Genomic DNA, 13,084 nt, shown 5'->3' on the forward strand with positions numbered 1-13,084 from the left:
AAGCCCATCATGTCTTCCTCTCCTTAAGATCATAAGCTTGCAAAGCCTACAAAATTATTTGTTAAACACTCCTCCTCTGATTCTTTTTTTGGTTTGGGGTTGGTTTTTTGGGGTTTTTTTGTTGAGTTTTTTTTGTAAGAACATAAATCCTTTTAGTATCATTAAAAGCACAAAAATTTCTATGTAGAGTTAAGACAAGGAAATTGGGATGAATTTTTTTTTTCATTTAGCTGGTAGCTATTCCTAAATTTATTTTACTACATCTTGGATAATTTTCCATTTAAAGTCAAACTAGTTTTTATTTCACATGTATTACTGAAGACAACAATTCCAACATTACCTTAAAAAAATACGTTGAAATAATAATAGGGAACAGAGTCAGTAAAAGGTTTCACTAAAGCAGGAACTACCTTCTGGATTAAATTAAAACCCCAAGAAATTGCAACTGAAATGAAATGTTTAAGTGTACCTTAAACTGTGCTGTAGTATAGCTCAGTCTGTAGTGCCCCCTGGTGATAATATAAAACATTTCCAACTATTGTTTCCCTAGATGGTAAAAGCAATGCAAAAAACTTAAGCCATTTTCCATAACTAGAAGGGCTAAAATATGTGTATTTTATTAATTTTTATACAAGGATTTATATGTGGAGTTGTAGGATTTTAGCATATCAGCTTTGCATGCATTAACTTCACTGTTCATGGAGACTATTTGAGGTGAACTTAGATTCCTTTTTTCTTTTTTTTTTTGTCTGACTGTTCAGTTGGAGTGATCTCTGCTCATATTTGTAATTTGCTGCAATAATTTGTGTCTAGAATTAGCTCTGGCTTTGCTTTAATTAGGCTAATTTCCATTTGCTACTATTTCTTAATTTCTCCAGTGTCTATTTTAATTTGTTTCAGTAAAAATATGTAGGGAAAACTACATGTTATTCATCCTTTCCTGTCTAAACATTTACATGCCAGTATTTTTATGTTACTTCATTATGGTACTGCCTTTTCATAGACTTTTTTGTAGGTTTTAGGTGTTGGGTTTTTTTTGAAGAGGAACAATGTTTGGTTTCCATGTGGGGTGAGAAATAAGGGAAAGATAATTGAAGAAAACAGCTTGTGGATACACCTGCACTATCTCTGTGCATTTTGCAGCAAGACAGCAGAGGACAAATATTTTGAAATTTACATCTTTATGTACTTCTTGCAGGTGTACGATGATGGAAAATATGTATATGTAGTAACAGAACTTATGAAAGGAGGAGAGCTGCTGGATAAAATCCTTAGGCAAAAATTCTTCTCAGAACGAGAAGCTAGTGCTGTTCTGTTCACAATCACAAAAACAGTTGAATATCTCCATGCACAAGGGGTAAGTTTTCATCTCAGACAGAATGCTCATGTAAGTTTGTATTTTCTTTCAGAGGTGAAAAACTCATGTCTTGTTGTGTTGTTTTGTGTGGTAATTAAGTAAATTTTGGTAAATAATAACATGGCAGCAGGAATTTGTGTTGAAATAAAAACATTCCTCATTGGCTGTGTAGATGTCCAGATAAAGGTGGTGTTTCTCTTGTCCTGCATTTGCTGTCAGTACTTCCATGGAATATGCAGATGGCTAATAGACAGGATATGAAAGGAAGTAAGCCAGGAAGAGCTGCTAGGACGAGTGCTGTTACCTAGCCACGGGACCTAGTGTAATTCTGACCCCATCTTGAGATAGACCCTTAAAATTTATTTTCTACCTATCACACTGGCAATTTCTTCCACTTCTTGGTTTGGAAGAACACAGTTTATGACTTGTAACTCCTGCACCAAAGGATCAGAAAGTTGTCTTGAACTGTTAAGAGAAAGAAAATTAATGCTGCAGGAAATTAATTTGGAGACAGAGGAAGTAGTCAAAGATGGACAAGGCAGGTGTGACAATTGCATGGCAAGAACAACAAGTCCTGTTGCATTTTTAACTGAACAAGAAAAGGGGGATCAAGAAAAAGCAGAAAGTAAGGGAGCAAAGAAAATGTCAAACTGGTATCCAAGAAAAGATGCTTTCAATTGATAATACTCAAATTATTTTAAGAAATAAATAACTATTCTACACACACTGTCATTTTTGGAGCTAGGAACTTTGATCATAAGCTCTCTGAAATAATCTGGTGTATCTTATTCTGCGATTCAAGGCTTCCTTCAGTCACCTGCTCATGTGTGGGCTTTTATTTGAGCCTTTGTGCACAGGCCTAGAATCCTTGGCCAGCACCACCCATGGGAATTATGAATAAACCTCGATACCTTCTGTATGGAAATACAAATAATAGAATAACACAAATCTTAACCTAGTTCCTTCTTACCACATGTGGCCAAAAAAGACCCAGTGTCAAATAAGAGACCTTCTGTCAATTAAGGGACATCATAAAAAGGATGAACAAGAACTATTGTGTCATCTTGGAGCAGAATAGTTCTGCATGCTGGTAGATGATTGAGAATGCTAATCAAAACCAGGATTCTAATAAATGCAGCATCTTGCATATTGTTTTGCTTTTCTGTTCTGATTTTTTTTTCTGTTGAAAATATCAATATATTCAAAGTAATATGAAATATTTTTAAAATTCTCCTTGGGGAAAACAGTTTAATACAGGAAGGTATTTTATTCTTTGACATGAACTTTTGATTGCCTAGGATTTGCATTTGGATTTGAACTAGACTGTTACACTTACTCTTCCTCCCACTTGAGAATTGCTTCCCCTTGGAAAAAAAACCCAACCCACAAAACCCACACCCAAAAAACATAACTCAAACTGGTTCTAGAAACAGTCTGCCAAGTCCCCAGCTCTGTGCTGCTTCCGTTGCCCACTTCTTCCTCTCTACCCCTTTCGGGATGTATTTCAAAAAAAACCCAACCAGTTAGCATAAAACTGTGGGTTTTTTTCATGTTCCTCTTGGAGCAGTAAAGGATGTTTCAGTCATTAGAGAAAAGGGATTCTGATCCCTGAACACCAAAAAAGGAAGGCTATCCAGAGCCAATTCTCTTGTACACTGACAAGCCAGAACATTCCTGTTAACATCTACTCTTCCAACTCAGATTCTTTAACATCACTTTATATATTTTAACTTATAAAGGTGCTCTTTTCCGTAATTTTAAGTACTTGTTTTGTTAAATCTGAGAATTACAAAGTATTTGCATGTTGAAAAAGGTCTCTACTAAATAGACTTACTGTGTTAAATGGCTTTACAATCTCTAGACTTTCTGCAGTTTTTTACTACTTTGTCTTTTATTACTTTCCTGAAGCACTGCTAGCTTTCTGAAAGACTGCATAGACCTTCTGATTCTGTGCATTCCTCACTTGCAGAAGCTTTGGGGTATCTTCTTGTTCTAAGGTGATCACCACCTTCTATGTCTTTCCAAGAGGAAATGAGTTTTCCATTCAAGTTTAACCATGAAAAGCTTTGTTTAATATTAATCAAACACATAGGACTGGACAATTGGGAAGATAAAAAAGCCTTCATAGCAGGTGTATTTAAATATTTAAGAGAGGACATTTAGATCCACTTTACTGTCTTACAGCAGTTTATACCCTTTTCCTTAGAGAGAGCAAAGTCTCCAGAGACTTGGCTAATTTGTCTTGTGAAGAAAATATATCGGGTCATCTGATTTCAAATAATGTCCTTGCACATTCCAGGTTTTATTAAGGCTTATTATAACTTAGCTTCAATTAAGATCAGATGCATTCTGCCAGTACTTTGGCAGCTTTACTAGTTTTTGTCAAGCATTCTACATCTCAGGCCCCTACAAAACAGCCGGAACCGGGGAAGAGGGATGGAGAGACATTAAAGTCCATTAGGAGAATACTTCTTTGATATTTTAGGGTTCTGTATTAAAATTCCTCCTTAATCAGGCCTTATATGTTGGCACTGAAATTAATTCAGTTTATCTGAATGAAGAGAACACAATATAGAGGTTACTCCAAGAGTAACTAGTCTGTGGCTACATAGCACAGTGGTGCATCAGCAGCTATGGACATCCATGACTCCAAAAGATATTGCTAGACAAAGGCTCCAATTTAAAGAGCCTTATGGGCATGCATGTTAAAATAGAAAATGCAGATGTTTACCCATTAGAACAAGACGTTCAGAACTGCCTGTACAAATCAGTTTGGGGTAAGTGGGATGTCTGGAGGGAACTTCCAAGTCAGAATTGTAGTACTCCTGACACCAGAGAGCATCAGAATACTGCAGCTGATCTTAGAAACTGGAAATTGGGAATACTGATTGCTGATGGGAGATTTGAAATAAAGGAGCAGAGTTGATAAATACAATATAAAGCCTTTCCTGTGTTCAGCTTATTGTGTTTAGTGGTTTATTGGTTTTGTTTTGGGTTGTTTTTTAGGTTGTTCATAGAGACCTGAAGCCTAGCAATATTCTTTATGTTGATGAATCTGGTAATCCAGAATCAATTCGAATTTGTGATTTTGGCTTTGCGAAACAACTACGAGCAGAAAATGGTCTTCTGATGACTCCATGTTACACAGCAAATTTTGTTGCACCAGAGGTAAATGCTGGGGATAGCTTATATGCCTTGATTTATTTTGATAGGATTCTTTTTCTTCTCAGATACTTGCTTCATGCTTCTGTAATACGTGAAATCACTTTTTAAACACTAAACTGAAAGTGTGTAATCTCACTATTTTTATGGCATAATCAATGCATTTTTCTCAGAAAAAATACTTGTCTCCCTCAGGTTTTAAAGAGGCAAGGTTATGATGCTGCATGTGACATATGGAGCCTTGGTGTTCTACTTTATACCATGCTTACTGGGTAAGGGTAACTTTAGTTTGCTTTGCTGCAGTATAGCAACCCTATATAAACAAAAAGAATAATACAAGTAGGCTGACTGTTGAAGATGTTTCTATTGAGGCACTTCATCTGAACTTTGGCTTCAGTAGGGGGTAGAATATGCTTTGCCTTTAGTACTAGAGTCCAAGTTTGTGGGGACTGATGGGAAAAGTTCTTGGTTTCTCATGTCTCACCTACTTTAGGTGTTGAATTTCTGCTTTATGGTGATTTAGGAGTGAGAATTGATTGTTTCATGTGAAAATTAGCGGATTAAGCAGCATATATATGTTGAAGGAAATACATATTGCCAATATAATTGCAATGCATTGAAGCATGATTATGTGCAAAACTCAGCCACTGGGTAATTTGAATTGATGCAGTTAGGGTATAATAAATACAATAGAAATGCATTTATGTATGCAACAGAAATTACTTGTATAAAAGATGATGAATAATAAATTCAACTGTAGCTCCACGAGTTCAAAAGATAGTTGCTATTGTGCCTGCCAAATCGCTTGCCTTTTTATGATGGACTATTCAGATTGCCTGAATTAGTTAAGAGTTAACATAATCAGAGGCATTTCTGGCATTTTAAAATAAATAAGAGAAAAACATATTCGTGTTTAAATTTATCTCTCTTGGATGTGGATATTCTGGTAGCAGGGAGGACGCTTACAGTGAAGCAAGCAAAATTCCTGTACCTTCCTTCCTCTAAGATCAGAACAGCATTTAGTCTTTTCCAGATGCATCATAGAGTCTTCACATTTAATTTTATAAGAGTTTGTTTAGTAGTTCACTAAAATATGAAGGCTTAATAAATACTTTCTGTAGTTCAGGAACCACCAGTATTTAGTCTGGTATAGGAAAAACCTGATGTTCAGATCCAGTGCAGAGGGAATACATGCCACAAAACAGATCTGTAGTCAGCACCGGGCAGTTGCTTTTGTTAAGAGTCATTTCTTATTACAGCTGTTTGACTGTCTGTTGCCTGTAACTATGTTGAACATTCTGAATATTATGATAAGGTTTATAGTAACTACTGAGGTCCAGATCATGGAAGCTTTTAACATTGGAATTGTTTGGTTAACTAGCTACACTCCTTTCGCCAATGGTCCTGATGATACCCCAGAGGAGATTTTGGCCCGAATAGGTAGTGGGAAGTTCTCTCTCAGCGGTGGTTATTGGAATACCGTCTCGGACACAGCTAAGGCAAGTATATTTGCTTTGTTCCATGGGGATGAGAAACGGAATGCACTGTAACATGTTGCTTATAATGGATATGTTACATCATATATGATTGGGCAAGTTCCACTCATTATCATTGTTATTTTAAAACGCTGATCTGATCCATACTGTGCCTAGAAATTTGATTGTGTGCCTTATACTGTGGCTGTTAACTAGCATCCTCAGAAATATAGCATGTATTATAGGGGAGTTGGACTCGATCTCTTGAGGTCACTTCCAACCCCTACAATTCTGTGATTCTGTGATCATTATCCACGCACATGCACAGTCATCCATGATGAGAAATGCTGTAATAAAATTTCATGTGGAAACATGACATTCATGCTAACCTAGCCTAGTACAGATAGTCTAAATCAGAATAATGAAAATACTCCAATAATTACCATAATTAAAAAAAAAATCACTTACATATGTTGTGCTCTTTCTTGTGAATTGATTTGAGATATGCTTTCTAATGGACTGTTCTCATAACCCAACCATTTTCCCACAAATCATGTTGTTCAGTTGATTGACAAAGCAACCTGTAACCTTTGTCAGTTAGATTGACAAAGCAACACATTTACACTAATCTGGTAGTATCGGCTTTTCCTTCCTTCAGTGACATTCTGTTCAGTTGTACTTGGGATCCTGGAATGAACCAAAGCCTACCAAATAAAATAAAAAGTCTTAGATTCCTTTTTAATATCCTTAGGTTCAAACTTTTAATTTGAATTACAAAACAGTGTTGTATACAGAAATGTCAGGTATTGCTAATGTAACTTAAATTATCTTAAATCCAGCTGTAGTCCACTAAAAGTATTTCTCCCCAGGTCACTGATTAGTACAGAAATGTGGTTTATGGTCTACCCTTACTGACTGACATCAAAAGTCATCTATAAAGTGTTAATGCTGCTCTATAAATTTTTTTCAACACCTTGAGTGTTGTACACAGTTCTCATTGGCATAATTGGAAAAGGATTAAAATACAAATTGAAAAGGTGGTTGAAAAGGATGTACCAAAACATCTTGCCAGATGTCAAGAGTCACTTCCATGTAAAGAGAGTAAATAGAATACAGTGTTTGATCTCAGCAGGATTGACTGACATGAGACAAAAGATCATTTCACTGGTGATACACAGAAGGAAAGACTAGTTCCTTTTTTTTTCTCATGTGATGATTTTATTAGGGAAATTAGGAATCATTCGAGTAATAAATTCTGTGGAAGTTAAATACCCCCATAATTAAATATCTGATAATGTTCACATCACAACTTTATTGTTAAACAACTGAGCTGTCTCAGGGAAGGGACTTACACTTTTGCTCCTTATGCTTATAATAAAATTATGAGCAGCAAAATTAATTCAGAGGGGATGGAGTAGAAGTCACTAAGGATATGTTTATGGCCAGGAGGAGTACTGAAATTCAACCTTCAACTTGCACAGTTGTTGAAAGATTGTTGGACATGGGGCAAATACACAAAGGAAAGGATCACCTCTATTTCCTTAGTTGTTCCTTTTTCAGTACTCACTTCCTACGTACCTGCTATCTGTCACTGTTAAAAAAAAAACCAAACAGTGGGTATAGTGGGGCCTCCAGCCCAATGTGTGTGTTCTTATGTTTGTAAATTCTGCCTCATTTAATTAGATACTTTTCTGTTGCATTACCAAAAATCTATTAAGTCACATAATTAAAAGATAGAGTTTAGTATTGATGGGCAGTTTTTCAGCTGTTCCAAACTGGCATTATGAATATACTTTTGTACCGCTGAAGTCTGCCCTTTTGAACTGTAAACTGTTTTAAACTTGAAGTTTTACCGTTATTTTCCTTGATTCTTTGTGTATTCTTGACAGGACCTTGTTTCAAAAATGCTTCATGTTGACCCACATCAAAGACTGACTGCAGCCCAAGTTCTTAGTCACCCCTGGATAGTTCACTGCGACCAGTTGCCTCAATACCAGCTGAACAGGCAGGATGCTCCCCATTTAGTGAAGGTAAGTAGATATTTGTTCAGCTTGCTGTTTAGCCAAAAATAATGTCAACAAAATGATTTTTTAAAAAAAAAAAAAGTTAGAGCAGCATGTGTTTCCTCTAAATACTGTTGGAAAGTTGTTAGGACTGAGAATTGCACTAAGCCATGACATGAATTTGTAATATGTAATAGGATTTCATAAGAACCCACTCACAAAGAATAGATCTAAAACATTTGAAAAATAATATTTTTAGGTTTGAAATATATTGGACATACACTGGGAGGTGTAACTGCCTTAAGAAACCAGCATAGAGGAAATTGTCTTTCAATATTGAAAAATGTTGTTGAGTGATTATAGGGGAGCTGGAAAATATTTTGGCTATTTTCACAGTTTAAGAAGAGATTGTCAGTGACTAAAAGAAAACAGTGTTCTTCATGCTCACAGCATAAGCTAAAAAGAGGCCAAAAAAGGCAGTGTTAATATGGCATTGTACTGTTCTCTGCTCTTGTCTAAAACACAGTCTGGTTTTGACCCTAATAAACTTTTTTCACTTTGAACAAGCAGAGAGAAATCAAAAATAATTGAATTCTGGTTCTCTGTATTCCACCCTGCTGTCAGTCCTACACCCAAGAATCTCTGTCACGCAACATAAAAGGGATCTGAAGAATATAATTAACACTCTCTCTGAGTCAGCTATTAGGCATTTCTAGCATCCAAGTGGAAAGAGGGGGAAGTTCTGCTCCCACATCTCACAACTTCCTAACACTTTTTGTTTAAATGAATCTTCATGTGCTGAATAATGTGGGTGATTTTTAAATATTGTGCTGGAAACTGAACTGGTTATATAAGTGGTAAGCGGGGATGGCGTAGCCAAGGGGATTTCACTCCTCAGCTAACTCTCAAAGCACGGAGAGAGAACTGAATTTAGCAATCTAGCGTATGCCTTCCGGGTCTGGCTTTTTAAGCGAGGTGAAACTGCTTTAGATTACTCTGAACACCGTTTGTTACCCTGGAAAACACTCCCTCCTAACGCTGCTGGCATCTGAGTAACGCAGGGGTACGTTTCCGTTTCGTAGATGGGAAGTAGACTGGAAGTTAGAACTCGTTCAGAATCCCTGGCGCTGCGCAGTCCCCAGTGTGCGCCTCAGCCACCACTTACTGTTCTCGGGTTCTTCTTCCCCCTCTGCCTCACAGGGTGCAATGGCAGCAACTTACTCTGCTTTGAATCGTAACCAGTCACCCGTTCTGGAGCCAGTCGGCCGTTCAACTCTTGCTCAGAGAAGAGGTATAAAGAAGATTACCTCGACAGCCCTGTGAAGTGACCTCAGCCAGATGTTTGGTACCACGGCATAAGATGATAGCACAAATCATGGCGACAGGTAGCACATATCTGACAGATACCTGCAAGCACACTCTGTCCCAGCTGGTACCTATAATGCTGCTGCTCCTGCTGCTGCTACTGCTTTCATCTATTCTCGCTTTAAACTGTTGATGGCAAGTTACTGATCTTACTGGAGCTTCAAACGGAGTGACAAGTGGAAACACAATGCAAACGATCATGTTCACGATTGAATAAACCAGAAGAATTACGAATGCCACCTCTGTCAAAAATACACTGAATAAAGCACTCTGCACCACATAGCATTATTTTTATAAGGAATATTTTTTTGTCCCCTAAAATATTCTTTGTTACAGGTAGAGATGGACAGTTTATGTTAAGCACTTAGCTTAAACAATCTGTTTATATTAGCACTATATACTTTGTGCCATCCAACATTTTGTATGTTTTTGTAAACAGTTCACAAGCAGTACGTTTCTGTGCTGTTTTCTTTAATGTATACATGCCTTGTTTTACTTAGATATTATTAATCATTTTGACAATTAAGGCTGATTAAACAGTTCACCTGGATTAATCAGTATTGTTGGACAGCTCTAAAAGAAGCCTGACTGTTAAACAGCTATTGAATGTAATACTATGAATATGTATTTCTCCTTGCCTATGTCTTTTCTACATTTCCATGGTTTTGACACTGCATGTCGTGTTATGAAAATCGGGATACTGTTTATAGTATTCAAAATTTAAACAGTGGATCTCTCACCTTACTATGTATGCGATAGGTAATATAACCCAGAGAAAAGATAACTTGCTCCGTATTTCACTCTGTCTTTTGTTCCCCCTTCCACTCCCTTTTCTTCTCCCCCTCATCTAATCTCTGGACTCAGGAATCATTGCTAAATACTTTCTGATAGAGGACATTTCTATATTGTTTATTCTTATAATCCATTGTTAATATTTTATCTCTATTCTGTGACTTTTGTTTTAAGCTGCAAAGGATTTGTTCAGTGAATGTTGGCATTATAGAAGAAAGGCAACATCGAAGATAAAGCAAAACATATTGTCCCCTAATAGACAGAAGCCTGCACAAGAGTAGGTTTAAACCGCCTGTGTTGCGGTTGCGAAACTGATGGATGTAATGTTCTGTCAGTTATTTCCTGGTAACTTTAATTTACAAAACAAGAATCACCCAGATCTGTCAGGGCTTAGAAAAGGGTCGTCGTAATTACCTTTACCATGAAAACCATATCAGCAGAGTGAGTGTTCTCACTTCTCCCCAGCTGGAAGCAAGTTCACAGTGAGGGTGAAAGACTTATTTTAAATCTGAATCTAAGTGTCTAGTAGTCTTGGCCTCTCAGTGTCTTAAGTAATCTCGATGGCACATCCTGATGGCTGGTCATGAAAGGTCAAATTGCCCACATGAGAAGGTGTCCTGGAATGTGTTGAATTCCATGAGTGTACTGCTCCATCAACTCAGTCCAGATATGAATACAGGTATTGGGAATTCCAGCTTTAATAAATAGGAATCTGGGTGACGAGCTCTAGGTGAGCAATACACAACTTACGAACTTAAATGTGCAATTTTGTGTTTTCCATAAGAAGGCATTTCCTTGATTTAGTGGTATGAAATTTCTTTTATGGTGATTAATTTGCTAGTTTCCCTGAAATCATCAGAGGTTTGTCGAAAGGGAGAAATGTCTTTATGACACCACAGATTTGCTCTAAATGAATGTGAGTGCTGCTCCTGCCACAAGTTTTTCCAGGGTCCTTGGGGAAGCTTTCTTTTTAGACTTGCCAAGGGTCCCACTTTTATTGCCCTTAAAGAAGTCTGTTAAGTATTTAATCCATCACATAATTGTTAAGGGATTGGTTTTATGGACAAGGATTCTTAAGTTACCATAGACCTCAGAAATTTGAACACGCAGTTCTTCCACGGAATTCGAATTTTACCCTTGCCTGGTGCTTGAAGTTCCCTTTAGCTGTACAGATGCATCTACCCTCCCTTCAAGAAACATCTTTAGAGGCAGAAAAGGCCATTTTAATTTCTCTTTGACAGCGCCTGCAGTTCCAGAGGAACTTAGTAAAACCTTACCTTTCAGAAAACCTATTTTCAGCTCTGTGAGCAATTGTAAGTCAGGTTTAGCAAAATCTCAAAACCATGCCTCCTGGAGTGGCTTTTAAACATGTTAATCTGAAGATTGTTGTATCTAGTTAACAAGCAGGATTTAAAAGTGATACTGTTGCAATAAAGGGATGTCAGTACTTGCTAGTGTGTCAGTCACAGACTTTCACTTCAGGAAGGAATTCTTCCTGGGTCCTCAGTGTGTATATATAATGGTACCTGGCAAAGAGGAGGCAGCCCTAGGCTGCTTCACTACTGGCAACGCCTGTGTTAGAATAGAAGTACATTCAGTAATTTTACTTCAGCCAAAGTAAATTTTATTTGATCCCTCAAGCTCACTGGTCATTAGCCAAGGAGCAAAGCAAAATAAACTCTTAGACTTCACGCATCTACGTTCTCTGGTAAGCGGTTAATTTAGTCTGGACTCTACAGATGCTGCTACTGTGCCATGTGTGACATTCAGCACAGGGTGAACATTTTAAATGCAGATAGCTAGCACATACTGGCTCAAATGTGTTGGAAGTCCAGATCCACTGTATTTTCAAGTTACTTTCTAAACCCAAGGTATACAGGGCCCGCCTGTGCAGGCGGTGTATTTCACAGGGTAGCCTACGTGCTTTTCTGTACCTTACCTCCTATCTTGGAACCATGTTCACAACTTTCACATTTGTTTTTATGGTTTTGTAGCTGCAGTTGTTAGAAGTTGTAAAGAAATCAACATAATGATGTTGTTTTTGAATCCCAGCCCCTTCCTGGTAGAATGTGAGTGTATATGACACACTGCAAACTCATTGCTAGACTGCCTTTTGTTCTGCAAAGCATAGCAAGCAACTCTAGGATAGAGAGTCATGGAGGATAAAAAGAAGAGCTGCAGATACAGGTGAATTCTCTGGAGGCGGTGGTTTATTTTTTTTAGTGTGAAATCCCACTTACTCTGCTTCAGAGCATGAGAGAACAGAGGGATGAGCGTAGTTGCAATACTTACTAAATGCCATCTACATCCAGTAAGGGCAAAGTTCTTTATTCATAATGGCTATAATGTTGAATGAAACTTCTAAGGGTTTGGGTTTTTTTCAAAAGAATACTTAAAACTTTTTTTTCTAAAGAGACAAGGGCATAAGAACATAGATTTACATGTCTGGGATTTTTTTTGTGTGTGTTTTGCTTTTGTAAATGTGGTGTACCAACTAAAGCTGTGCTTTTCTATTGTCAGAAGGAAAGGATTCAAAGTATACTGGTCCTTAGGAAGCAGCAATGGTTAATAGATGAATTTTCACTGATGAAAATGATGTAAATGATTAGCTTTATCTTGATACTCTTGACCTAATCAAAGGGAAGGTGTACTTATGAGGGATGTAATTATTTTGCAACCTAGTTGGGGGGGAGGGGGTCCTACTTAAAACGTTTTTAAAAAATGACAAAATCACAGATTAAAATATTTTTCTACAATTCTATACAATCATACTTTATACTAGTTTTCTCAGCATGGCATGTAAGTGACTTTAAGGTACCATTCCAGGAAATCAGTGGTATTGTACCTTATTCTAGACCATTATGATAGCATCTGTTAGATGCTTGGCACTGCTGTCATAGAACTGAAATGCTAGTAAAGGAAAAAAAAAA

At 37.2% G+C, this 13,084-nt stretch overlaps 1 protein-coding gene across 1 annotated transcript in view; it reads left to right on the forward strand.

The window, feature by feature from the left end:
- Window positions 1-9,410, forward strand: part of RPS6KA3 (ribosomal protein S6 kinase A3) — a 78,454-nt gene extending 69,044 nt beyond the window's left edge. Inside the window, exons 17-22 of the mRNA XM_084272603.1 lie at window positions 1,199-1,357; window positions 4,364-4,525; window positions 4,715-4,791; window positions 5,901-6,018; window positions 7,884-8,024; window positions 9,198-9,410. Of these exons, the coding sequence (XP_084128729.1) occupies window positions 1,199-1,357; window positions 4,364-4,525; window positions 4,715-4,791; window positions 5,901-6,018; window positions 7,884-8,024; window positions 9,198-9,320 (780 nt within the window). The 3' untranslated portion in view covers window positions 9,321-9,410. The remainder of the gene's footprint in view (window positions 1-1,198; window positions 1,358-4,363; window positions 4,526-4,714; window positions 4,792-5,900; window positions 6,019-7,883; window positions 8,025-9,197) is intronic.
- The last annotated feature ends 3,674 nt before the right edge of the window (window positions 9,411-13,084 follow it).

The sequence above is a fragment of the Gallinula chloropus genome (genome assembly GCF_964237585.1).
Source record: "Gallinula chloropus genome assembly, chromosome: 1".
Classification (NCBI taxonomy): domain Eukaryota; kingdom Metazoa; phylum Chordata; class Aves; order Gruiformes; family Rallidae; genus Gallinula; species Gallinula chloropus.